A 22,533-nucleotide genomic window follows, 5' to 3' on the forward strand; every position below is an offset into this window, starting at 1 on the left:
CTAAAGCCTACCTACCACAGGAAAGTCAAGTCCCTTACTGCTTTATTTCACTACAGGTTACTGCAATCAGTGGTAATGGCCAGGGAATTACTGGGCATTCTGGGACACATGGTATCCACTGAACAGATGGTGTATGTAGCCTTTATGCACATGACGAGACTTCAGTAGTTACTAAGAACTACATTGGACCCAGCAGTCTCTGTCCAAGTGCAAGAAAAGTGCTAGAATGGTGGGCATAAGTGCAAAAGAACAACTTGGCCTTAAAACAAATTAACTTAAAGCTGACCTTAATCTACACCTCAAAACATAGACAACATCCTAAGCGCACACCCTAGACCTTAAATTGTAGAGCACATGTATACCCAGGGAAAAATAAAGTGCACATAAACATAAAGAAGATGATCGCTGTTATTCAAACTCTCAGATCTTTCAAGATGATGGCTGCTATTCAGACTCTCAAATCTTTCAAGAATGTCCGGCTGCTGTGACCCAAATGTCATTGCAGACAGCACTGCATTTAAGCAGTACATTAAAAAAAAGGGGGGGGGTCACATTCTTAATATATCTGCAAGCTTGTGAGAAGACCCTGGTATGTAGTTTACAAGTGAGGGTAACTTGTATACAAGCACAGGAAAACTCGATGGTGGGCTAACTAAGCAGGGCGCCAGCAGATCTTGACTATTCAGAGTTTAGAGAGGAATACTGTCTTAGACCTCATAAGCAGAGTGTACGAGAGGGAGGGAGATATCTTTTTGCTTCTTTAAGCAACAGATTACTAAGGAAGCTCTGCTGCAGAGCTCCAAACAAACATGCTTGAGCAGTAGATGCCTTATCCCATAATTGGATGAATCTGTTTCTTTATATTTTCCCTGTTGTGTTATTGCTTTCCAGGGTAATTAAGAAATTAGACAAAGAGATGCCAGAAGTAATTCTGATTGCCCCCTTTTGGTCTAGGCAGTACAGGTTCATAGGTGTTTTACTAGGCTAACGACCACAAGGGCCTTTTTAAGCCTAGCTAGGCATCCCAGATATTTGACAAGTTCTGTTACCCTTGATAAGTGTAAGCAGGGGCTTGGGAGATGAACCATTTACAGATTGCCTGTGTCCATTAGAGATGTAGGTGCCAAACCAGGGGTGAGATGTTCATCATGTTACAGTTTTGCATAGGATTTAATAGCGAGTGTAGTCGGTCTGAAGACACCTTCTGCAACTGAAGGCGTTTCAACTGAACCGGAATCGCCTTCAGGTATGGAGTCAGAAGGGCCTGAAGGTAAAGGTTGTGGAGGCCTAGCAGTCTCCGCTTGTGAATCAGATGTCGCCTGGGGTTCTAAATCAGCGGTTGTCAGGGGCTGCATAGGCGCCTCACTGAAAACCGGAGAACCGGCGACTGGCATAGCAGAGGCCTCGGAGTCTGGTTTGGATTTCGGCTGCCTGTCCTTAGCTTTGCATTTTTTATGCATCGTGGTCGTCGGTTGGTCCGACGGCATGGTATAATTAAATTTCCTACCAAAATAATGTCGGACGAAATCAAACCTAAACCTAGCACAAAACCGACAACCTGTGACGTCGTGGTCTGGGCCTAGGCAAGGAATACAGTAAGAATGGAAGTCCTTATGAGGTATTTGCTTCCCACAAGAAATGCAGTTGTTAACTTTTTCTGACATCGGACTGAGGCAAGAAAAGGTTCCCCAACGGGGTACCTAGCTTTATGAAGACTTCAGTCTGAAATTCGATTTGAAAATCTCAGGAGTCGGCCGACCGGCACTTGCGAACTGCTTCTGCTTCGGGCACCGCGCGGCAAGAAAGACTGAAGAAAATGGCGTTGGATGCATCTTATATACCCCTGACGCACTGACGTCAAGACTTTGGAACTCGGGCCGACGGCAGGATAACCCAAGTGTGATGACTGCAGCAGTGTGAACACTTGAACATCTACATTTATGGTAGGTACAAAACTGTACTTTTCCTGTTCCCCATATAATTGTCCAAGTTACACTTCAATTGGGTTAGGGAGGAACTCTGCTTCCGATGTTTGGGGAGGCTGTTCCAGAGACTGAGTAGTCTCTGGGATACATACCTGTCTCTCCATCAGGTCCTATTTCTGTCACAAGCAAGGTTTGAGTCTTTAGAACAGGTAATTTTGGTGCTGATGTCTTGTGGATATGCAGGAGGTCCATCAGAGTGGGGTATGACAATGCTCTGTATGTCAGGCGTAGATTTCCCCTCAAAAGCCTGTAGGATACAGAATACAGGGATATATAGGGCCTTGAGTTAGTCTGCATAGGAATTTTTACGTATGCCCTGTATTCTTTTAGTGAGGAACGTCTGTGGACATACCTGTTGTTGGATATGCCTGGTTAGGTACATACCAGAGGGGACATTATACTCTATGGGTCTTATGAATGCTGAATACAGTGGAACAATGACTTCATTGGACCTAGATGCCATACCTTTGTTTGTAAGATGTTTTTGTTTCACTGTTGCAGTCCTCACATTTGGGTTATCTGCCTGCAGGTAGCCTTCAGCCGGTCTGAAAACCAGAGTCTTGGATTCCTGCGTCGGATGCTGTCTCTTTTTCCATGATGTCAGGTCATCAGGGGTATAAAACATGCAACCGACGCCATTACATCAGTCTTTCTTGCTGTGCGGTGCCCAAAGCAGAAGCAGTTTGCAAGTGCCGGTCGGCTGACTCCTGAAATTTTCGTTTTCGAGTTTCAGAACCGGTCTTCAAAAAAGCTAAGTACCCCGTTGGGAATTCCTTTTCTTACTCTTAACCGCTATCAGTAAAAGTTAACAATTGTATTACCTGTGGAAAGCAAATACCTCATAAAGATTTTCATTCGTACTGCATTCCTTGCTTAGGCCCAGACCCCGACGTCCCTCGCTGTCGGTTTTGTGCCTTTTTCAACCCCCGAACTATTCATCGTCTGTCTATATTTGCAGCAAATTATTTTGGTACTCTGTATGACTATCCAGAAATGGCTTTGGTAAGCCACCCGACTACCGATATTCCAAAAAAAGTAAGGATGAAGACAGAGACAGACCGCATAGGTCCAAAACTGCCAACGACGCTTCCATTAAGCTAGTCGCCAGTCTGCCGGTACTCAGTGAGGCGCTTTCTCAGCCCCTGATACCCACTACTTCAGATTCGGAGGCCTCTACTGAAACCCATTCGGAGTCAGGTATGCCGCGAGATGCTTCTTCGACTATGGACCCTGCGGATGTCTCTACCTTGGATGGGTCTGGAGCCACTGTGCAGGCACCAGCTTCTGAGTGAGTAATCAGGCCTACAGACTTGCATTTTAAACCAACACCATCTTCTTTATCCAGGCCTAAAACTCGGCCCACGCCTAGAAATCCGACGTCCAAACCGCATGCTCCGGCCCATATGCCAAAAAAACAAATGCTTAGAATGGCTGAAGACCTTATTAATTAATTAGGGGAAGCCAGCCTTCCCCCTCTGAGACCTAGAACTGATTTCCCTTCTGATTCTTCTGATCAGGAATCTGATATTTCTGTTTCTTCTGATTTCCAGGATTTGCCCAAATCTACCTATGAGGATTCTCATGCAGAGGATTCCATTCCCTCTGCTTTCCCCTCCAGAAGATTTTTCTTTTGGTGAATCCTTGCACACTCTAAGGGAGCATTTCCGCTGGGAAGGCCAGGATTACTCTGACTCCAAAAAGAGGCTTAGGGAATTCTTACTCCTCCCTCAGCACAGGCCTTTAGCTTGGATGGGTCTGGAGCCACTGTGCAGGCACCAGCTTCTGAGCGAGTAATCAGGCCTACAGACTTGCATTTTAAACCAACACCATCTTCTTTATCCAGGCCTAAAACTCGGCCCACGCCTAGAAATCCGACGTCCAAACCGCATGCTCCGGCCCATATGCCAAAAAAACAAATGCTTAGAATGGCTGAAGACCTTATTAATTAATTAGGGGAAGCCAGCCTTCCCCCTCTGAGACCTAGAACTGATTTCCCTTCTGATTCTTCTGATCAGGAATCTGATATTTCTGTTTCTTCTGATTTCCAGGATTTGCCCAAATCTACCTATGAGGATTCTCATGCAGAGGATTCCATTCCCTCTGCTTTCCCCTCCAGAAGATTTTTCTTTTGGTGAATCCTTGCACACTCTAAGGGAGCATTTCCGCTGGGAAGGCCAGGATTACTCTGACTCCAAAAAGAGGCTTAGGGAATTCTTACTCCTCCCTCAGCACAGGCCTTTAGCTATCCCGCCTGTTCTGGACATTGTGGATGATGCTTTCTTGGAATCTAGCCTTTCCCCAGACACTTTTCTCCAGCTCCCAGAAAACCTGACAGGTAGAGTACCAGACTCTCACAAGTTCCTCTTCAAGAATCCTACTGCGGATCCAGAGACCATTTCCCAAGGACCAAAGGGCATTAAGGCTACTGCTGCCAAAAATCCTACCCCTTCTGATAGAGATTCTAGAGCCCTGAACAGATGGGGTAAGAAGGTATATACTTCTGCTACTTTGGCCATTAGGGCTTTAAATTGCCAGTTTCATATGTTAAAGTTCCAGCAGCATATTATGGCACTATTTAAACAGAAAATTATGTTGATACCGGACTGTACTGAACACACAAGAATTACAGGATTTAATGCATTCTGCAGGACAAGTTGGTAAACATACTTTGCAATGTGGTTTTGACTCTTTAGAAGCATCTTGCAGGGCAGCTGTCACTGGGTCTGCACTTAGAAGGCATGCTTAGCTTAAGGAGCAAAACTTGCCAGATCATGTTAAAGCTAAATTACTGGATGCTCCCTTAAACCAAAACCGCCTGTTTGGCAACAAAGCAGAAGTCGTCCTCAAAAAGATGGAGAAAAAAGCTAAATCTATGCAAACTGTTAAATATTTCCTGCAAGTACAGCCTCCCAGATTTAGTAGGCATTGGCTTTCAAAGAATTGGTCCTTTCCAGCCTTTTCCAGGCCTTCTCAGTCTAAGCCTAGGAACAGCAGACCACCTAGGTTATATTCTTAGGCTATGCACAGGACTAAGCAGTGGGGGGCTCCCACTTCCAAAGCAGGGAGTAATAAGACTCCCTCTTACGGGAAAATGGCACATTGACTTAACCTTAACCCTTTCAAGCCCAGCTCAGCTGCCTGCTCCCTTAGGAGGAAAGCTCGCCCTGCATGCAGGAAACTGGGAACTCATTACCCAGGACAAATAGGTTTTAAATATAGTTTCCCAAGGATACAGATTCCACTTCCACACCCTACCAACCCCAAACGGTTGGCCAGACCTACCCTCAAATCAGTGGGCAGAGGCTCAACAGCAGGTTCTCTCTCTTCTAAGTATCAGGGCTGTTCAACCTGTTCCAGCAGAAGAAAGGGGACAATGTTTTTATTCAAGACTTTTCCTGGTACCCAGAAAAGACCGCTCCTGGCATCCTATCCTGGACCTCTCTATTTTAAACATTTTTTTGGTAATCCCAAAATACAAGATGTTAACATTTCAACATCTGCTTCCAATGATAGGCAAAGATGCCTGGTTGGCAACCTTAGACTTAAAGGAAGCTTACCTGCACATTCCAATAAGGGAATCTTGCAGGAAATACCTACGCTTCAGGGCAGGCTCCATGCACTTTCAGTTCTCTGCACTTCCCTTTGGCTTATCTACTGAGCCCAGGGTATTCACAAAGTGTCTAGCTCTAGCCATTGCATTTTGCAGGCAGAGAAATATTCAAATATACCCATACTTGGATGATTGCCTGATTCAGGCAGAAAACCAGGAGTTGCTATTAAAAACATCTGGCATTCGTAAAGAAACTTCTAAACTCACTGGGGTACACCATAAACAAAAATAAATCTCACTTAGTACCCTGCCAACAAATTGTATTCCTGAGAGCAAGCTTGAATACAGCTTCCCAGATGGTTTTCCTCACTTCAGATAAACAAGTTTATTTCACAACCTAATTCAAACTACTGGCCACAAAGACCCAGCTATCTGCAAGGAAAATTCTGCAAGCCCTGGGGTTCATGGCCTCTTGCATTCTACTAATTCCATATGCAAGACTGCATATGAGGAAACTGCAATAGTACCTAAAAAGCCTATGGAGTCAACATTCTCAGGACCTGGAATCAATGATTCCTATCATCCCTTGTATAAAGACAGAGTTCCTTTGGTGGACCGAGGCCTGCTACCACAACAAGGGGCTCCCTTTCACTCTTCCCCCTGCCACCCAAACCCTAATAACAGACATATTAGACTATGCATGGGGGCTCACTTGGCAGGGCAGTGCATTCAGGGCAAATGGAACCAGAGACAGATGCACCTGCATATCAATCAAAAAGAAATGTTAGCTGTACAGAATTCCCTGACAGCCTTTAAGGACCACATTCTTACAGGACAATCACTGGTAGACAGACAACACCATAGTTATGTGATACATAAAAAAGCAGGGGGGGACCCAATCGTATCCTCTCTGCAGACTAGCCTATGCTCTGTGGAACATGGCCTTGAGCTACCAAGTGCACCTACAAGCTCAATTCCTGCCAGGCAAGCTAAATTCGCTGGTAGACAATCTACTCAGAAATGTCATGGACCCATACGAATGGAAACTGGAACCAAAAATATTCAACCTCTTGAACAAATGGAGGACCCCAGAGATAGACATGTTTGCCTTCCCTCAGAACTACCAATTGGACAAATTCTGCACAAGGACTTCCCACAGTCAATCTTGGAAAGTGGATGCCTTGTTCTTTGTCTGGGAAAGCCTCTCAGTTTATGCCTTTCCCCCTCTGCCTCTCCTCTCAAAGGTTCTGCTAAAGATCAAACAGGACAAACCAAGGACAGTACTGATTTACACCAGACTGGCCATGCCAGCACTGGTACCCCCTCTTGCACAGTATGACACTGATGGAACCATGGCACCTGCCTCAGACCCCTTCCCTGCTGTCCCAGCAGGTGGGCCAGATTCTGCACCCTCAGCTTCAAACCCTGAACCGTGCAATCTGGCAAATTCCTTGAGCTCTCCGATAGCATCCCTCAGTAAGCAGGTGCTGGATGTCATTCTGGAGGCAAGGAGGCCTAGTACTAGAAAATCCTATGCTGAAAAGTGGAAAAGATACTGTTACTGTAGCCGGACTCAGGGGAGATGGGCACAATGTTGCCCAGCTTACCTCATAACTTTCAGTACTTAATAGATATGCTCCACAAGGGCCTATCCTTCTCGTCTATTAAAATTCATGCCTCTGCCATTTCAGTACATTATAATACTGAACCACCCCTTTTCTCTCCCCCCGCTAAAGCAATTCCTCAGAGGGGGCAAAAAATTTAAGACCCCCCCCCCCCAGGAGAGCCCCTACTCCTGCCTGGGACCTTAACTTTGTATTGGAAAAGCTCATTCTCCCTCCTTTTGAGCCAGCTGGAACTGCAGAGTTGAAATTCTTTTCTTGGAAAACAGTCTTCCTGCTAGCCATCACTTCAGCAAGAAGAGTGTCTGAATTACAGGCCCTCATGGCAGTGGAGCCCTTCATTATCTTCCATGCAGACAGGGTATCCCTCAGGACCAATCCTTACTTTATGCCCAAGGTGGTGTCTAGTGTGGCCCTTAATCAGTCCATTCATTTGCCTACTTTTTTCCCGAATCCACAAAACAAAGGAGAACGAATATTGCTCTCTTTGGACGTGTACAGACAGCTTAGATTTTATTTGGACAGGACTAAGCCTCTCAGAAAATCTGAACAGCTGCTCGTTGGCTTTGCTGCAACGGCAGAGGGGAAGGCCATTTCAAAGCAAACCATTTCTAAGTGGATATCCCATTGCATTCATTTCTGCTATAAGCACCATGGAAAACCTACCCCACAGGGGATAAGATCACATTCCACCAGGGCTGCATCTTCCTCTACGGCCTTTCTCAGAGGTGTCCCTACCAGGGACATCCTAGAAGCTGCTACCTGGAGCTCTGTACATACCTTCACCAAGCATTACCACATGCCTATTTTTTCTAAATCCAGAGCTGGTTTTGCCACTGCAGTCTTGCAGGGCTTTATAGCTGGCCCTAATGCTCTCTAATTTCCTCCTCCCTTCCTTAGCTTTGGGAATCAACCCAAATGTGATGACTGCAACAGTGAAACACGAAGAACGTAGTACAGTTGTGTACACTTACCATAAATGTAGATGTTCTAGTGTATTCACTGTTGCAGTCCTGGTTACCCTCCCTCCAGCCCCCTGACTTCTCTTGGCTCTACCTTTCCTTCTTGTTTGGTGGATTTGCTTTTTGTTGGAGGGGTACCATAACATATAACTGCTTCCCATTGTGGGGGCACCTGAAATCTGTGGCAAGAAAAACTGATGTAATAGCGTCGGCTGTATGTTTTATACCTCTGACGACCTGACGTCATGGAAGAAGAGACTGCATCCAATGCAGGAATCCAAGATTCTGGTATTCAGGCTGGCTGGGGGCTACCTGCAGGCAGATCACCCAAATGTGATGACTGCAACAGTGAATGCACTCTAACATCTACATTTATGGTAAGTGTACACAGCTGTATTTTATGCAACATAGAAGGATTTCCTCACTACTGTAGACACGTGATGGTCAAAGGCTAGTTAACTGTCTATATATTTCGCTAAGTCCCTGACTACTGGGTCAGCTGTAAGGGGTGTGTTGTCAGTATGATAGTTACCAAGGGTGGATGACTTCCCAAAGGATACTATTATGCATTTCTTGGCATTTAGTTTTAGTCCATGGCTCTGACATTAGTTGTTTGTCTGTGCCAGCCCTTCCTGGAGAACATTTGTGTCCATGTTGGATTCTATGGTGGCTCCTAATTTGCAGTCATCTGCAAATTTAGCCAGCCAGAGACCATTGACGTTGGCCTTGACTTCAGAGAAGTAAATGCTAAAAAGGAGCTGTCCAAGGACCGATCCCTAAGGGATTGCACTTGTGACTGGACTTTTTGTAGAGGTGGACTCCCCAATTTTAATTTCCTGGGTCCTGTCTGTGAGCCAGTTTGCTGTCCACCAGGTGACATACGGGTTTGTACATAACCTCTTGAGTTTGTCAACAATGCCCTAGTGGGGTGTTGTCAGATGTCTTGGCCAGATAAAGGTGGGTAGTTTGAACCATTTTGCCCTCATCCATTGCTTTGGTGACCTTCCCAAATAAGCCCATCAGGTTGAGTAGGCATAACCTGCCCTTGACGAAACCAAACTGGGCTGGGTTCAGTGTCTGGAGATTTACTAGATCACCATTGATGATTTCCATGATAATTTTCTCCATGGCTTCACATTTAAGATTAGTGAAACTTATGGGTCTTGTAGTTTCCAGTGTCTGTCGATGGCCCACCTTTGTGCAAAGAGATGACTGTTCCTGTTCTCAAACATGAGTCACTAAGCCTGTTTGGATGTTACAGTTAAAAAGCAATTCCAGAGGGTCTGATAGGTTATGTTTCATGCTATTTAGAAGGCATCCTGGGATATTGTCTGTGTCCATTAATGCAGTGTTTTTGGCCTTAGAAAGAGCACTAAGGACCTGTTCCCTAGTGATAGCAGTGGGAGTTGTATTTGATGGGCTTTCCTGAGGCAAGGTTGAGGGGGGGGGGGTAAAGTTGGAGCTAAATTTATTAGCCAGTAAGTTTGCTACATCTGGCTTAGTATAGGTGGCTCCATTTACAGTGAGCTCTGCACATAATTGTGTATTGCCTTTGAGGTTGCAGACATAGTTAAAGAATGCTTTGTGGTTGTCCTTGGCCTGGGAGGCCAAATTTAACTCAGATTTGGCTTTTGGTAGAATTTATTTGTCCTCTGAGTTGTTTTAGTTTGAAAGTGCTTTTATCCTGCCAAGTGCTGCACCTCCTAATTTTTACCATGATTTTTTTCCTTCTGTTATATAGCCTGTTTTTGTGATTCCACCAGGGTAGCATGTTTTTTGAGTTAGTTCTGTACAGCTTCCTGGTGGATACAGCTGTCTCTATGCAGCTACTAACAAGCTTGTTCAGGGGTTCTATGAACAGTTCTGCATAGGCAGCAGTGTTCTCAGGGCTTATGGGGGTCTTGGAATTTAGTCAGGTTATCACTTAATAGCAGGACGTTAGCCTTAGAGTAGTTCCTGAATATTCCAGGTTTAGCTGGGGGGGGGGGGGTTATTTTTACTTCAAAGGAGACCATTTTATGGTCTGACCTTACCAGGGAAGAACATTGCACAAGGGGGTGTGCATCACTCTCCCACATAATGAGGACCAGATCCATTATGATTGCACCCCTGGTTGGTGTATTGTCAGTCTGGTGCGGGGAGTTTGTTTACAAAATCCATGAATCTCTGTGCCTGTAAGTTTGGTGTCATATAGGATTCACAGTTAATAGTGGGGTAATTCAAGTCACCCATGAATATATACTATTGGTTGGATGGTGAGCGTTTCCAATAAGTTTAAATACATAGTATGGGTTTTTGGGGTCATAGAGGAGGACCTATACCTATGAAGTGGTATTGGATTTTGCCTATGGTGATTTGAATATGGAGCAGCTCAGGTGCATTGTCTTGTTTGATCAGCCCTGAGGTATATTTATTTTTGATGTAAATCGAGACACCTCCACCTTTAGTTCCCGGTCTATGTAGTAGCTGGTCTAAATGTGTGAAACGGCATCATAACCTTGCACTGTCTGTTCTGCCATCTGCTTTGGATGGAAAGGGAGAAACCTCTACTGATGCCTCAGCAGGTGAATCTTCTGATGCAGTGCATGAGTTCCTAGTACATCTCAAACCTCCCATACTCTGTAGCTTGGAAGGTAAAACACTCCTGTCCTTTTGCCACCTTTTCTATGAGGAGTTGCAAAAAGTTGAGGGAAGCTATAAAGCCAAAGTAGCAAGACATCTTACCAAGCTGCATGGAAAGAATGCTCCCTCTTGTGTCAAAGGACAAATTAGCACCCAAAACAAGTGTTGGTGAAATTGGTTCTTCAGTACATATTTGAACTCCCTTCTGGTCTAGCTTGTATCACTGAAATAAATATTTCAGCTATTTTTGAGTGCTACCTGTAGATCCCCCATGGGTGCCAAGACCCCCAGTTAAAAAAAATCCTGAAGGGTAACCTATACCTGAGGCCTCCCAGGAGCAAAGTGGCCTCAGCCTTGCTTCTGGCCATCATTTCAGCTAGAAGAATTTTCAGAGTTACAAGCACTCATGGCTGTAAACTTTGGGCCTGAAGTTTGGTATCAAATGTGGGCATGATGTTGTGGATAACAGTATCTAGCATTGTTGCAGTAGGATCTGTTGTCAGAAAATATTCCTTGCTACATCTTCAGGCACTAACCTGGAGTAGGAGAGGAAGACTTTGTGGTCAATGAAGCAGCTGTTGGTTCCCATATACAGCAGGTATGACCCTGCTTAAGTGTCTTACTTCTGGTAGTAAGGGAAAGGCAAACTGCTCAGAAGTAGAAAAGCTACCCAAAAGAGAGCTTGGCAGACTGATGAAAAGGGGAGGCCTTGTGGCCCTCAGGGCTAAAGACACAATAAATGGACAGCCTCCAGTTATTGGAGTCTGGCTGGCCCTTTCCTGTTGATATTGGATGTATATAACCTCAGACAAGTGGATTCTAAGCATCGTATCAGAAGATTACAAGTTTTGTTCCAGTGGTGTACCAGGATGCAGGCATTGTTCTGAAGTTCTTTTTTTTTTTTTGTGATTTTAAGTTGAAATCCTGGCTCAGTTAAGGGGAGGAGACATAAATGTTTGAGTGAAATAAAACACTGACATCCTCAAAAATGTTTTGAGGACGCTGTGAAACACCAGTGTGCTGCCCTTTGTCCTGGTTGAATGTAAAGGAACTCTCATCCTCAGCAGCAGAACACCACTAGCTCTCACTGATCACCAAGTGCTTTAGGATTCCCCTCACCCCGTGACCCCCAAGCCTTCTGAGCCACTGCTTTGCCAGGTAGTCCTTATGTAGCCTACATCCATAGGTCTGAACCCACATTGTAGCAGTGTTGTAAGTAGAAGTCCAATGTGTCCAGTTAAGTGGAACTCTCTCTGAATTTGCATAGTCAGCAAGGTTTTGTGTGATGTGGTGGAGGAACTGGCATTTTGTGCTAGTATTTGCATTATTTGTGACTTTTTATTGTGGCACATTTGATTTAGATTTAATAAAAGCTTTTACAAATGTATACAATTTATGTAGTGTATTGAAAATGAAATGTTGGTAGTGAATCTGTTTCACTAAAGCTTTTAATTAGGTGCTGCGTTTTATCATTTTAACCCTTCCTAATAAAGGGTTGGGGGGGTTGAATTTCAGATGATGACTCAGCAGAGCCGAGAAATAGTAACTCAGCGACTTCGGCAGCAACGAATGGCATTTTTGATGCAACAGTCTCAGCAGGCGTCACAGGGTTTTAGCTCTTCTCCAAATATGACTGCTCCAACTGGCATGGATGGTCCCATGACAGGCTCTTCAATGGCACAACCTCCCCTGCAGCAATTTTCGTATCCTTCAAATTATGGTACATGTCTTATTGGTTTTAATGTTTTGCCCAGATATTACATACAACAAATGCAATGCATTGCTGTGCATATTCTCTCAGGATATTGTGTGTGGGTAATTGATATATTAATAAGTGATATTTTGAGGTATAGGGTGGCTGATTAGTGGGGTGGCAGTTCTGAACAACAAGAGAACTACACTACACTGCTGGCCACAGTTAAATTCTGCTACTTCCTGTTAAGTTACCCTTGGATGAAGATGAGAATGATGCTTGCAAATTGAGGTCTTTGTTGGTATTGTCTGTTGTACTGTGTTCATTTCTTCTCCCCATTATTATTTTCCTGTTCTTGCTTTTTTTGAAAATGCTACAATTGTTGTTTGCTTGTACTTTAGCTAGATGTGGTGGTGGGCTCTGGCTGTGAAGTCTGGTATATTGTTAATTGAGAATACCAAGTACAGGATTTGGAGAGTAGGGTCTTGTACAATGAAATACTTTAAAGCTAAGGGGAAAGAAAGTTTTTTTTCATTTCTGGTTAAAACGTTTGCTAGTGCAAGCTATCTCTCTAAGTCTCTGCACAGATAATTTGCACAACCAAAGTTTTTTCTATGCAGGGTTGCCTTTGATGTACTTCTATTCTAATGTTGCAATATTCTTTACAAATGGGGTATACTCCTCCCCAAGCAACCCAACCTCCAGCCAGCATACAACAGCTTTCAGCTACAGAAAAGTACGTACGATGCTGCATGTATGGCTTGTCAAACGTCAGCCATAAAAGGACGTCTGCACATGCAATCCTCAGAACCTCTCCGCCACCATTCGGAAAGCTTGACTCGTATGTCGGTTTGCAGCTTGTTTCCATTTGCTGATTCCAGATAAGTGTCCTGTTGGGATTTATTTATTTTTTTTATTGCTGCTGCCTGTTTTGTTTAGTTCATGTCATTCAGGAGGGGCAGTTGTAAGTGTGGAAGGCAAATGCCACAAGGACAGCTACGATCTTTGTGTTTTGTCTAGGCCCTAATCACGACCACTGTTTCTATGCTATTTGTCAGGCCTTTGTCCCAAATACCTTGCAAAGCCATTTTTTGGCTTTGAGCCTATACTTAGAGAACCAGTGTTTGAAAAGATTAGTTAAGAACATGTGGAGGGATGTTCTTCATGTTTCACTGTTGCAGTCATCACATTTGGGTTATCTTTGCCAGGGTAGCCCTCGGCCGGCCTGAATACCAGAGACTTACTGTTCCTGTGTCGGTTGCTGTCGCTTGAGGACTGATGTCAGGTCATCAGTGGTATAAAGGAAGGCAGCCAACACCATTAAATCAGTCGTTGTTGCCGTAGAGCCTGAAGCAGAAGCAGTTCACACGAGTGCCGGTCGGCCGCTACCTGAGTTTCGCTTCCGAATTGAAGTTAGTCTTCGAAAGCTAAGTACCCCATTGGGGATCCTTTTTTCTTGCACTAACCAATGTCAGAAAAAGTTAATTGTCTCGCCGCTTACTGCGTCACTTGTCTAGGCCCAGACCACGACGTCCCTCGTTGTTGGTTCTGTGCTTTAACGCCAGAACTTTTCATTGTCGGGCCCTTATTCTAGCCAGATATTTCCAATTATAGTCCGTGAATTCCGATATGGCTTTGTTAAGCCACCCGACAGCAGATCTTCTGAAAAAACATAGACAGAGACAGACCTCACAGGACCAAACATTCCGACGACGCTACCGCCAAGCTAGTTGTCAGTCCTCCAGAACTCAGCGAGGCACTTTCGCAGCCCCTATTGCCCACTTCAGTTAATTCACAGGCCGCTACCGAGACCCTTTCGGAGTCTGGTATGCCACAGAACCCTTTTTCGTCTAAGGATCCTGTGGTCGTCTCTACCTTGGTTGGGTCCAGAGTGCTGTGCAGGGACCGGCTTCCGAGGAAGTCCTTTGCAACACCGAATCCAGACATAAACCGACGCCTTCTTTCACTGCTGCCGTTCTTTCTAAAACAACAGAGTTCCTTAGGCCCAGGGCTCGAACCACCCCCAGGAAACTGACTACCAGCCATTCTCTGGCACCTGCTCCCTTGCCTCAGTCACAAATGCTTAAAATGGCAGAGGACTTTATCATGCTGATTAGGGAAAGCCAAGCCACTCCCTCAAAAAGAAAGAGATCTGTCTCCAGTAGTTTTATCTGAACAAGAGTCAGATGAATCCAATGCATCTGACTATGAAGACATGCAGCCCCTCTCTACATATGAGGATTCTGATGCAGAGGAATCTATTCCTTCAGGCTCTCCCCCAGAGGATTTTTCCTTTGGGGAAAACTCGTATACCTTAAGGGAGCATTTCAAATTGGAGAGTCCAGACTACCCACAGTCTAAAAAGAAACTCAGAAAGTTCCTGGACCTTCCACAGCAAGACCCTTAGCCATCCCCCCAGTCCTAGATGTGGTGGATGATGTCTTCCTTGAATCCAGCTTGACTCCAGACGCCCTCCCAACTGCTCCCAGAAAACCAGACAGGTACTACAGAGTCCCTGACTCTCACAAATATCTTTTTAAAAACTCAAGGCCCAAAAGGGGTTAAAGCTACTTCAGCTAAGAATCCCACCCCCTCAGACAGGGATTCCAGAGCACTGGACAGCTGGGGTAAACAAGTATACACCTTAGCTACTCTTGCTATCAGGGCACTAAATTGTCAATTCCATATGCTTAGATATCAGCAACATACCTTGGAACTCCTTAAACAAAAAATGCCCTTTCCTGCATGGGCAGAATCTAAAGATTTACAGATGTTAATGCGCTCTGCTGGTCAGGTAACTAAACACACTTTGCACTGTGGTTTTTATGCCCTAGAAGCTTCTTGCAGGCCAGCAGTCACTGGATTTGTCATTAGAAGACCTGCATAGCTTAATGAACAGCCCCTGCCAGACCATGTCAAATCAAAATTTTTGGATGCACCCTTGCACAAATAACTTATTTGGTACTAAAGCAGAAGAGGTGTTAAGATGGAAGAAAAAGCAAAATCTATGCAGACTGTTAAAGATTTCTTACAGGTACAGCCCCCTAGGTTCAGCCGGCATTTTCCTTCCAAGCACTGGTTCTTTCCTACACATAGTAAACAGGGCAGCCTAGGCCCCGTGGAAACAGACCTCCAAGACAGCAGTCCCAGGGGTTGCAGAGATCTAAGCAGTGGACTGCCTCCACTTCAAAACCAGGGAGTTCTAAGCCACCCCCTTATGGTAAGAACTCACAGTGACTCACCCCCTCCCAACCTCGCCTCTGTCCACCATCACATACCCCTAGGAGGAAAACTCTCCTTTCACTTAAGAACCTGGGCCACCATTACCAAGGACCAGTGGGTTCTGAACATTGTGTCTCAAGGGTACAAATTTTCCTTCCACAACCTTCCAACCCCAAGAGGGGTTCCCAGATCTACCACCAAGTCAGTGGGCAGAGGCTCAAAAGCATGTCCATACCCTGCTTTCCTTGGGAGCAGTAGAACATGTTCCTGCAGAGCAGATAGGCCAAGGCTTCTGCTCCAGACTTTTTCTGGTACCCAGAAAAGAGGGCACATGGCGCCCCATCATCAATCTTGCCATTCTAAACACCTTCCTGGTGATCCCAAAATTCAAAATGCTCACCCTCCAGCAGCTGCTATCCATGCTGTCCAAGGAAGCTTGGCTACCCACCCTGGACCTAACAGAGGCCTACCTCCACATTCCCATCAGGGAGTCCTGCAGAAAATATCTTCGCTTCAGGGCAGGATCTCAACACTTTCAGTTCTCTGCAGTTCCCTTTGGCTAATCTACTGCTCCCAGAGTTTTTACAAAATGCCTGGCTCCAGCTATTGCTTTTTGCAGACAAAGAAATATTCAAATTTACCCCTACTTAGATGGCTGCCTTATTCAGGCAGACAGCCAGGAAAAGCTGCTCAAAGACCTGGCCTTTGTAAAGGACCTACTAACCTCCTTAGAGTACACAATCAATGAAAAGAAATCCAAGCAGGTACCCACCAAAAGGATAATCTTCCTGGGAGCAAGTCTGGGCACACCATCCTAGATGGCATGCCTAATACCAGCGAAAGAAAGCTTCCTATCAGCGTACTTCTCTCAACTGGCCACCAGGCGCCAACTTTCTGCAAGGGAAGTCCTGAGGTTCATGGCATCTTGCCTACTCCTTACTCCGTATGCCAGACTGCATACAAGGAAACTTCAATGGTACCTAAAGAGCCTTTGGTGCCAACACTCTTCAGCATCTGGAAACTCTTACCTATTATTCCTTGCCTGAGGAAGGAATTTCTTTGGTGGGCAACAGCCTGCTACCACAACAGCCCCACACCCCACTGCCCAGACCCTCACCACAGACGCATCAGACTATACTTGGGGTGCACACCTGGAAGGCAGGTGCATACCGGGCCAATGGAACCCCCAGCAAATCTCCCTGCACATCAGTCTAAAAGAGATGGCTGTGCATCAGGCCTTGATAGCTTTCAAACCCCTTTTCTCTCCAGGGCTTCTCCTAATCAAAACAGACAACACCACAGTGATGTGCTACATCAACAAACAGGGAGGGACTCACCCCTACCCTCTGTGCAGGCTGGCCCATGACCCTTTGGTTCACAGCCTCTTCCATGCAACTACACCTGTTAGCGCAATACCTGCCAGACTCTCTCAACTCCCTGGCAGACCAATTAAGCAGAAAACGTTTGGACTCCCACGAGTGGCAGCTCAACAGAAACACCTTCTTAATAATTCAGTAATGGGGAACCCCGGAGGTCGACCTCTTTGCCTCCCACACCAACCATCATCTCAGCAAATTCTGCACCAGGGAGCATCACTGCATGGCATGGAAAGTGGATGCCCTGTCCTTCCCCTGGGTAAACCTCTCTGTCTATGCCTTTCCTCCCCTACCTCTCATTCCCAAGGTTCAGATCAAAATAAGGGAGGAAAAACAAAGGACCATTCTGATAGTTCCAGACTGGCCCAGACAGCACTGGTACCCCAGGTTGCGCAACCTGTCCCCACTGCCCCCATGGAATCTTCCTCAGATTCCCAACCTCCTAACCCAGAGGGAAGGGGAATTCATGCTCCCCTAATTGCAGACACTCAATTTGGGCAGCTTGGCCTATACCCTGACCAATCTGCCGTCCTCAGTAAACGGGTTCTGGATGTTATCCGAGAGCCTGGATGCCCTAGCACCAGAAGGTCTTATGCAGATAAATGGAAAAGATTCTGCACCTGGATCCAGGCTAAGGGGGCCAATGTGGCACAGCCCTCCATCCCTCTCATCCAGGATTACTTGGCTTACCCTACTACACAGTGATCTCTTTCTCCTTTATAAAAATTCATGCCTCTGCTGTTTCAACTCATTTTCCCACTGTGCAGCCTCTTTTTTTCTCTCCCTCTGATCAAACAGTTCCTCAGAGGAGCTAACAACTTGAGGCCTCCCAGAAGGGCACCAACTCCAGCTTTGGACCTTAACTTTGCCTTGGAAAAGCTCACCCAGCTTCCTATTGAACCAGCTTCTTTTGCAGAGCTAAAATTTCTGTCCTGGAAGACAGCCTTCCTCCTGGCCATCACTTCAGCCAGAAGAGTCTCAGCTGCAAGCACTCATGGCAGTGGAATCCATCTTTCATGCAGACCAGGTATCCCTCAGAACTAATCCATCCTTCATGCCCAAGGTGGTGTCCAGTGTGGCTTTCAACCAGTCCATCCATTTGCCCACCTTCTTTCCTAACCCTCAAAACACGAGATGTGCACAGACAGCTCAGATACTATCTGGACAGGGCTAAGCCCTTCAGAAAATCTGATCAACTGCTGGTTAGCTTTGCTTCAGGGGCAGAGGGCAAATCCATCTCCAAGCAAACCAGTTCCAAATGGATAGCACACAGCATCCATTTCTGCTACAAACAGCATTGCAAGCCACCCCCCAAGGGGGGTTAGGACACACTCCACCAGAGCAGCCTCCACCTCTGCAGCTTTCCTCAGAGGAGTCCCCACCAGGGACATCCTGAAGGCTGCCACTTGGACGTCTGTTCACAACTTTACCAAACATTACCACCTGCCTCTCTCTTCCAAATCCAGGGCAGGTTTTCCCTCTGCAGTCTTGCAGGGCATGCTAGCCAGGCCCTAGCTTCCTTGACTGCCCCACCCATTTCCTCAGCTTTGGGAATCTACCCAAATGTGATGACTGCAACACTGAAACACGAACATAGCACAGTTGTGTTACACCTACCATAAATGCAGATGTTCGAGTGTCTTCACTGTTGCAGTCCTGGGTTCTCTCCCTCCTTCCCCCATTTGTCTTTTTATTACCTTTCTTCCTTGTTGTTCCCCTTTCTTTACAAGGGACATACTGGAATTTATTTTCCACTGGTGGGTTATGCCACCACAGCATGGCCTCCTATTTTGGCAGCTCCTGACCGGTTAGGGCAAGAAAAACTGATGTAATGACGTTGGCTGCCTTCCTTTGTACCACTGACAACCTGATGTCAGTCCTCAAGCGACAGCAAGCAACCGATACAGAAATACTAAGGCTTTGGTATTCAGGCCGGCCGAGGGCTACACTGGCAGGGATAACCTAAATGTGTTGACTGCAACAGTGAAGACATTCTAACATCTACATTTATGGTAAGTGTACACAACTGTACTTTCTGTGGGTCCTTCGGCCAAGCCGATTTTGAAGAAGGTCAGTAAGCCTAGACCTGAATCCTCTTCTGTGCCTCTTTCCGCCTACTTATCCCTTGAGGTTAGTGGAAACCCCGAGGTACTTTCAGAGGTTGGATCTGGTTCTTCGGTGGGTACCACTTTGGCGGCAGTTAGAGAATCCGATCTAGGCACATCCTCAGAGGCAGTGCAGGTGTCCATTTCGGATGGACAAGGGGAACCACCGATTGTTGTGTTGGAAGGGTCCAGAGACCTACCTCACATTGTAGTTAGGGAAGAGGTCCTGGTGTCTCGTTGAAGGCAGGCCTACGTCTGGTTCTTCTACTTGCCATCAAGCAGAGGTGCATGTCAAGAGAAAACAGACAAGGCATCTTCCAGCCCCTACTTCACCTCAGTCTGATGGGGATACTGTTTCACAGGGACTGATTAATGCTTTAATGGCTCTTAAGCCTTCTACTCCTGTTTCTGTTCGCTCTCTTACATCTTCCCCTGGTAGGAGGGTTAGGAAACAGGAGTTCAGAGGATGAGTCTTCATCTGATGAAGAGTCCTTGGCTTACTCAACTCAAATTACATCTCCTTTAAAATACGCTTCCCCTGAGGAAGAATCCAATGGTGCTGATTCTCCAGTGGAAGAGAGATCTTTTGGTGGGGGCTATACTAATAAGTTGAGATAATTCTTTAAATGGGACTATTCTCAAGTCTCTGAGGTGCAAAAAAAGGTGGTATGATCTTTTATAGATGGAATCTCCATCTCCTCCTGCTGTGCCACATGTATTGCCACCTTTTTTATATGCTTTGTCTTCTGCTTCTAAGGCCCTGGATTGAAAGGCTCCTGATGTTGTTCGTGTTTCACTGTTGCAGTTATCACACTTGGGTTATTCTGCCAGGGGGGGGTAGCCCTCAGTCGGCCTGAATATCAGAGGCTTAGTATTTATACGTCGGTTGCTGTCGCTCCAGGACTGAGGTCAGGTCGTCAGTGGTATAAAATCAGGCAGCTGACACCATTACATCAGTCTTTCTTGCCAGGAGCCTGAAGCAGAAGCAGTTCGCACGAGTGCTGGTCGGCCGCTACCTGAGTTTTCGTTTCCGAATTGAAGTTGAAGTCTTCTAAAGCTAAGTACCCCATTGGGGATCCTTTTTTTCTTGCTCTAACTGATTTCAGAAAAAGTTAACAATTGTCTAGCCTGTGGAAAGCAAATACCTCACCATGCGTCACCTGTTTAGGCCCAGACCATGACGTCCCTCACTGTCGCTTTTGTGCTTTGTTCAGCGCCAGAACTATACATCGTCAGGCCCTTATTGTAGCTAGATATTTTCGCTCTCAGTCCTGTAATTCCGATATGGCTTTGGTAAGCCACCCAACTACCGATCTTCTGAAAAAAACATAAGGATAAAGACAGAGACAGACCGCACAGGTCCAATACCGCCAACGACTCTTCCGTTAAGCTAGTCGTCAGTTCTCCGGTTCTCAGTGAGGCGCTGTCAGTCTCTGATGCCCGCTTCTGTGGATTCGCAGGCCGCTACCGAGACCCTTTTGGAGTCCAGTATGCTGTGAGACTCTTCGACTAAGGATCTTGTGGATTTCTCTACCTTGGATGGGTCCGGAGCCGCTGAGGAGGCACCGGCTTCTGAGGAAGTTCTCCGCACTACCGATACTCAACACAAACCTATGACTTTTCGCGTCTTCAGCTCTTTCTAAAACTAATGAGTTTCTAAGGCCCAGGGTACAAACTACACCCAAAAAACAGACCCATGCTCAGGCAGTTGTTTCCATGTCTCAATTTCAAATGCTTAAAATGGCGGAAGACCTTATGCTTATTAGGGGAAGCCAGGCTACCCCTTCCAAAAGAAAGAGACTTGTCCCCAGTAGTTTTCTCTGAACAGGAGTCCAATGACTCTAATGCTTTTGAATATGAAGACATGCAACCCTTCTCTGCTTATGAGGATTCTGATGCAGAGGAATCCATTCCTTCTGCCTCTCCACCAGAGGATTTTTCATTTGGTGAAACCGTACATACTTTAAGGGAGCCTTTCCAATGGGAATGTCAGGACTATCCTCAGTCAAAAAAGAGATTCAGGGAATTCTTAGATTTACCACAGCACAGACCTTTAGCCATTTCTCCTGTCCTGGATGTCGTGGATGATGTTTTTCTGGAATCTAGTTTGACTCCTGACACCCTTCCTCCTGCTCTCAGGAAACCTGACCGGTACTACAGAGTCCCTGATTCACAAATTCCCTTTCAAAAATCCTACTGCTGACCCAGAGGTCATCTCCCAAGGACCTAAAGGAAGTAAAGCAACCTCAGCTAAGAATCCCACCCCCTCAGACAGGGATTCCCGAGCTTTAGAAAGATGGGTTAAAAAAGTATACACCTCTGCAACTCTTGCTATTAGAGCACTAAATTGTCAGTTCCACATGCTGAAATATCAGCAGCATACCTTGGAACTCCTCAAACAAAAAATATATTCCTTTCCTGCTTGTGCAGAAAATAAAGAATTACAAGAGCTTATGCATTCTGCAAGCCAAGTTACTAAGCACACCTTGCAATGTGGCTTTGACTCCCTAGAAGCAACTTGCAGGGCAGCACTCACTGGTTCTATCCATGCTTGGCTTAAGGAGCAAACCTTACTAGACCATGTCAAATCAAAATTATTGGACACAGTATTGAGCAAAGACAATTTGTTTGGCACCAAGGCAGAACAGGTCTTAAAAAAGATGGAAGAAAAAGCTAAATCTAGACTTTTTACAGGTCCAGCCTCCGAGGTTCAGTAGGGATTGCCCCTCCAAGCACTGGTCCATTCAGTCCCCCTCCAGGCCTGCTCATCCCAGACCCAGGGGAAGCAGACCCCCCCAGACAGCAGTTCCAGGGAATGCAGAGATCTAAGCAATGGAGTTCCTCCTCTTCAAAAACAGGGAGTGCTAAGCCACCCCCTTATGGTAAGAACTCACAATGATTTTACACCTCCACCCCTCACTCTGCCCACCTGCTTGTGCCCCTAGGAGGAAAACACTCCTTCCATGCAAACTACTGGGCCTCTGTTACCAACGACCGATGGGTCCTCAACAGTGTCCCAGGGATAAAAATTTTATTTCCACACACTGCCAACCCCAAAAGGGTTCCCAGATCTTATTCCAAGCCAGTGGGCAGAGGCCAGAAAGTCCTTTCCCTGCTCTCCATGAGGGCAATACAGCATGTTCCTGCAGACCAGATAGGTCAAGGTTTCTATTCCTGACTTTTCCTGGTATTCAGAAAAGAGAGCACCTGGCACCCAATCATCGATCTATCCGTTCTAAACACCTTTCTGGTGATACCAAAATTCAAAGTGCTCACCCTCCAGCAGCTAATTCCTGTGCTTTCCAAGGAAGGTTGGTTAGCCACCCTAGACCTGAAAGAGGCCTACCTACACATCCCAATCAGGGAATCTTGCAGGAAATATCTACGTTTCAGGGC

The 22,533-nt window shown here is 45.9% G+C and overlaps 1 protein-coding gene across 1 annotated transcript in view; it reads left to right on the forward strand.

The window, feature by feature from the left end:
• LOC122816858 (nuclear receptor coactivator 3-like) overlaps positions 1-22,533 on the forward strand; it is a 557,677-nt gene that overhangs the window by 288,827 nt on the left and 246,317 nt on the right. Inside the window, exon 3 of the mRNA XM_044089921.1 lies at positions 12,257-12,461. Coding sequence (XP_043945856.1) covers positions 12,257-12,461 — 205 coding nt within the window. The remainder of the gene's footprint in view (positions 1-12,256; positions 12,462-22,533) is intronic.

The sequence above is a fragment of the Protopterus annectens genome, chromosome 12.part0 (assembly GCF_019279795.1).
Source record: "Protopterus annectens isolate FY-2018-M chromosome 12.part0, PAN1.0, whole genome shotgun sequence".
Lineage (NCBI taxonomy): Eukaryota > Metazoa > Chordata > Ceratodontiformes > Protopteridae > Protopterus > Protopterus annectens.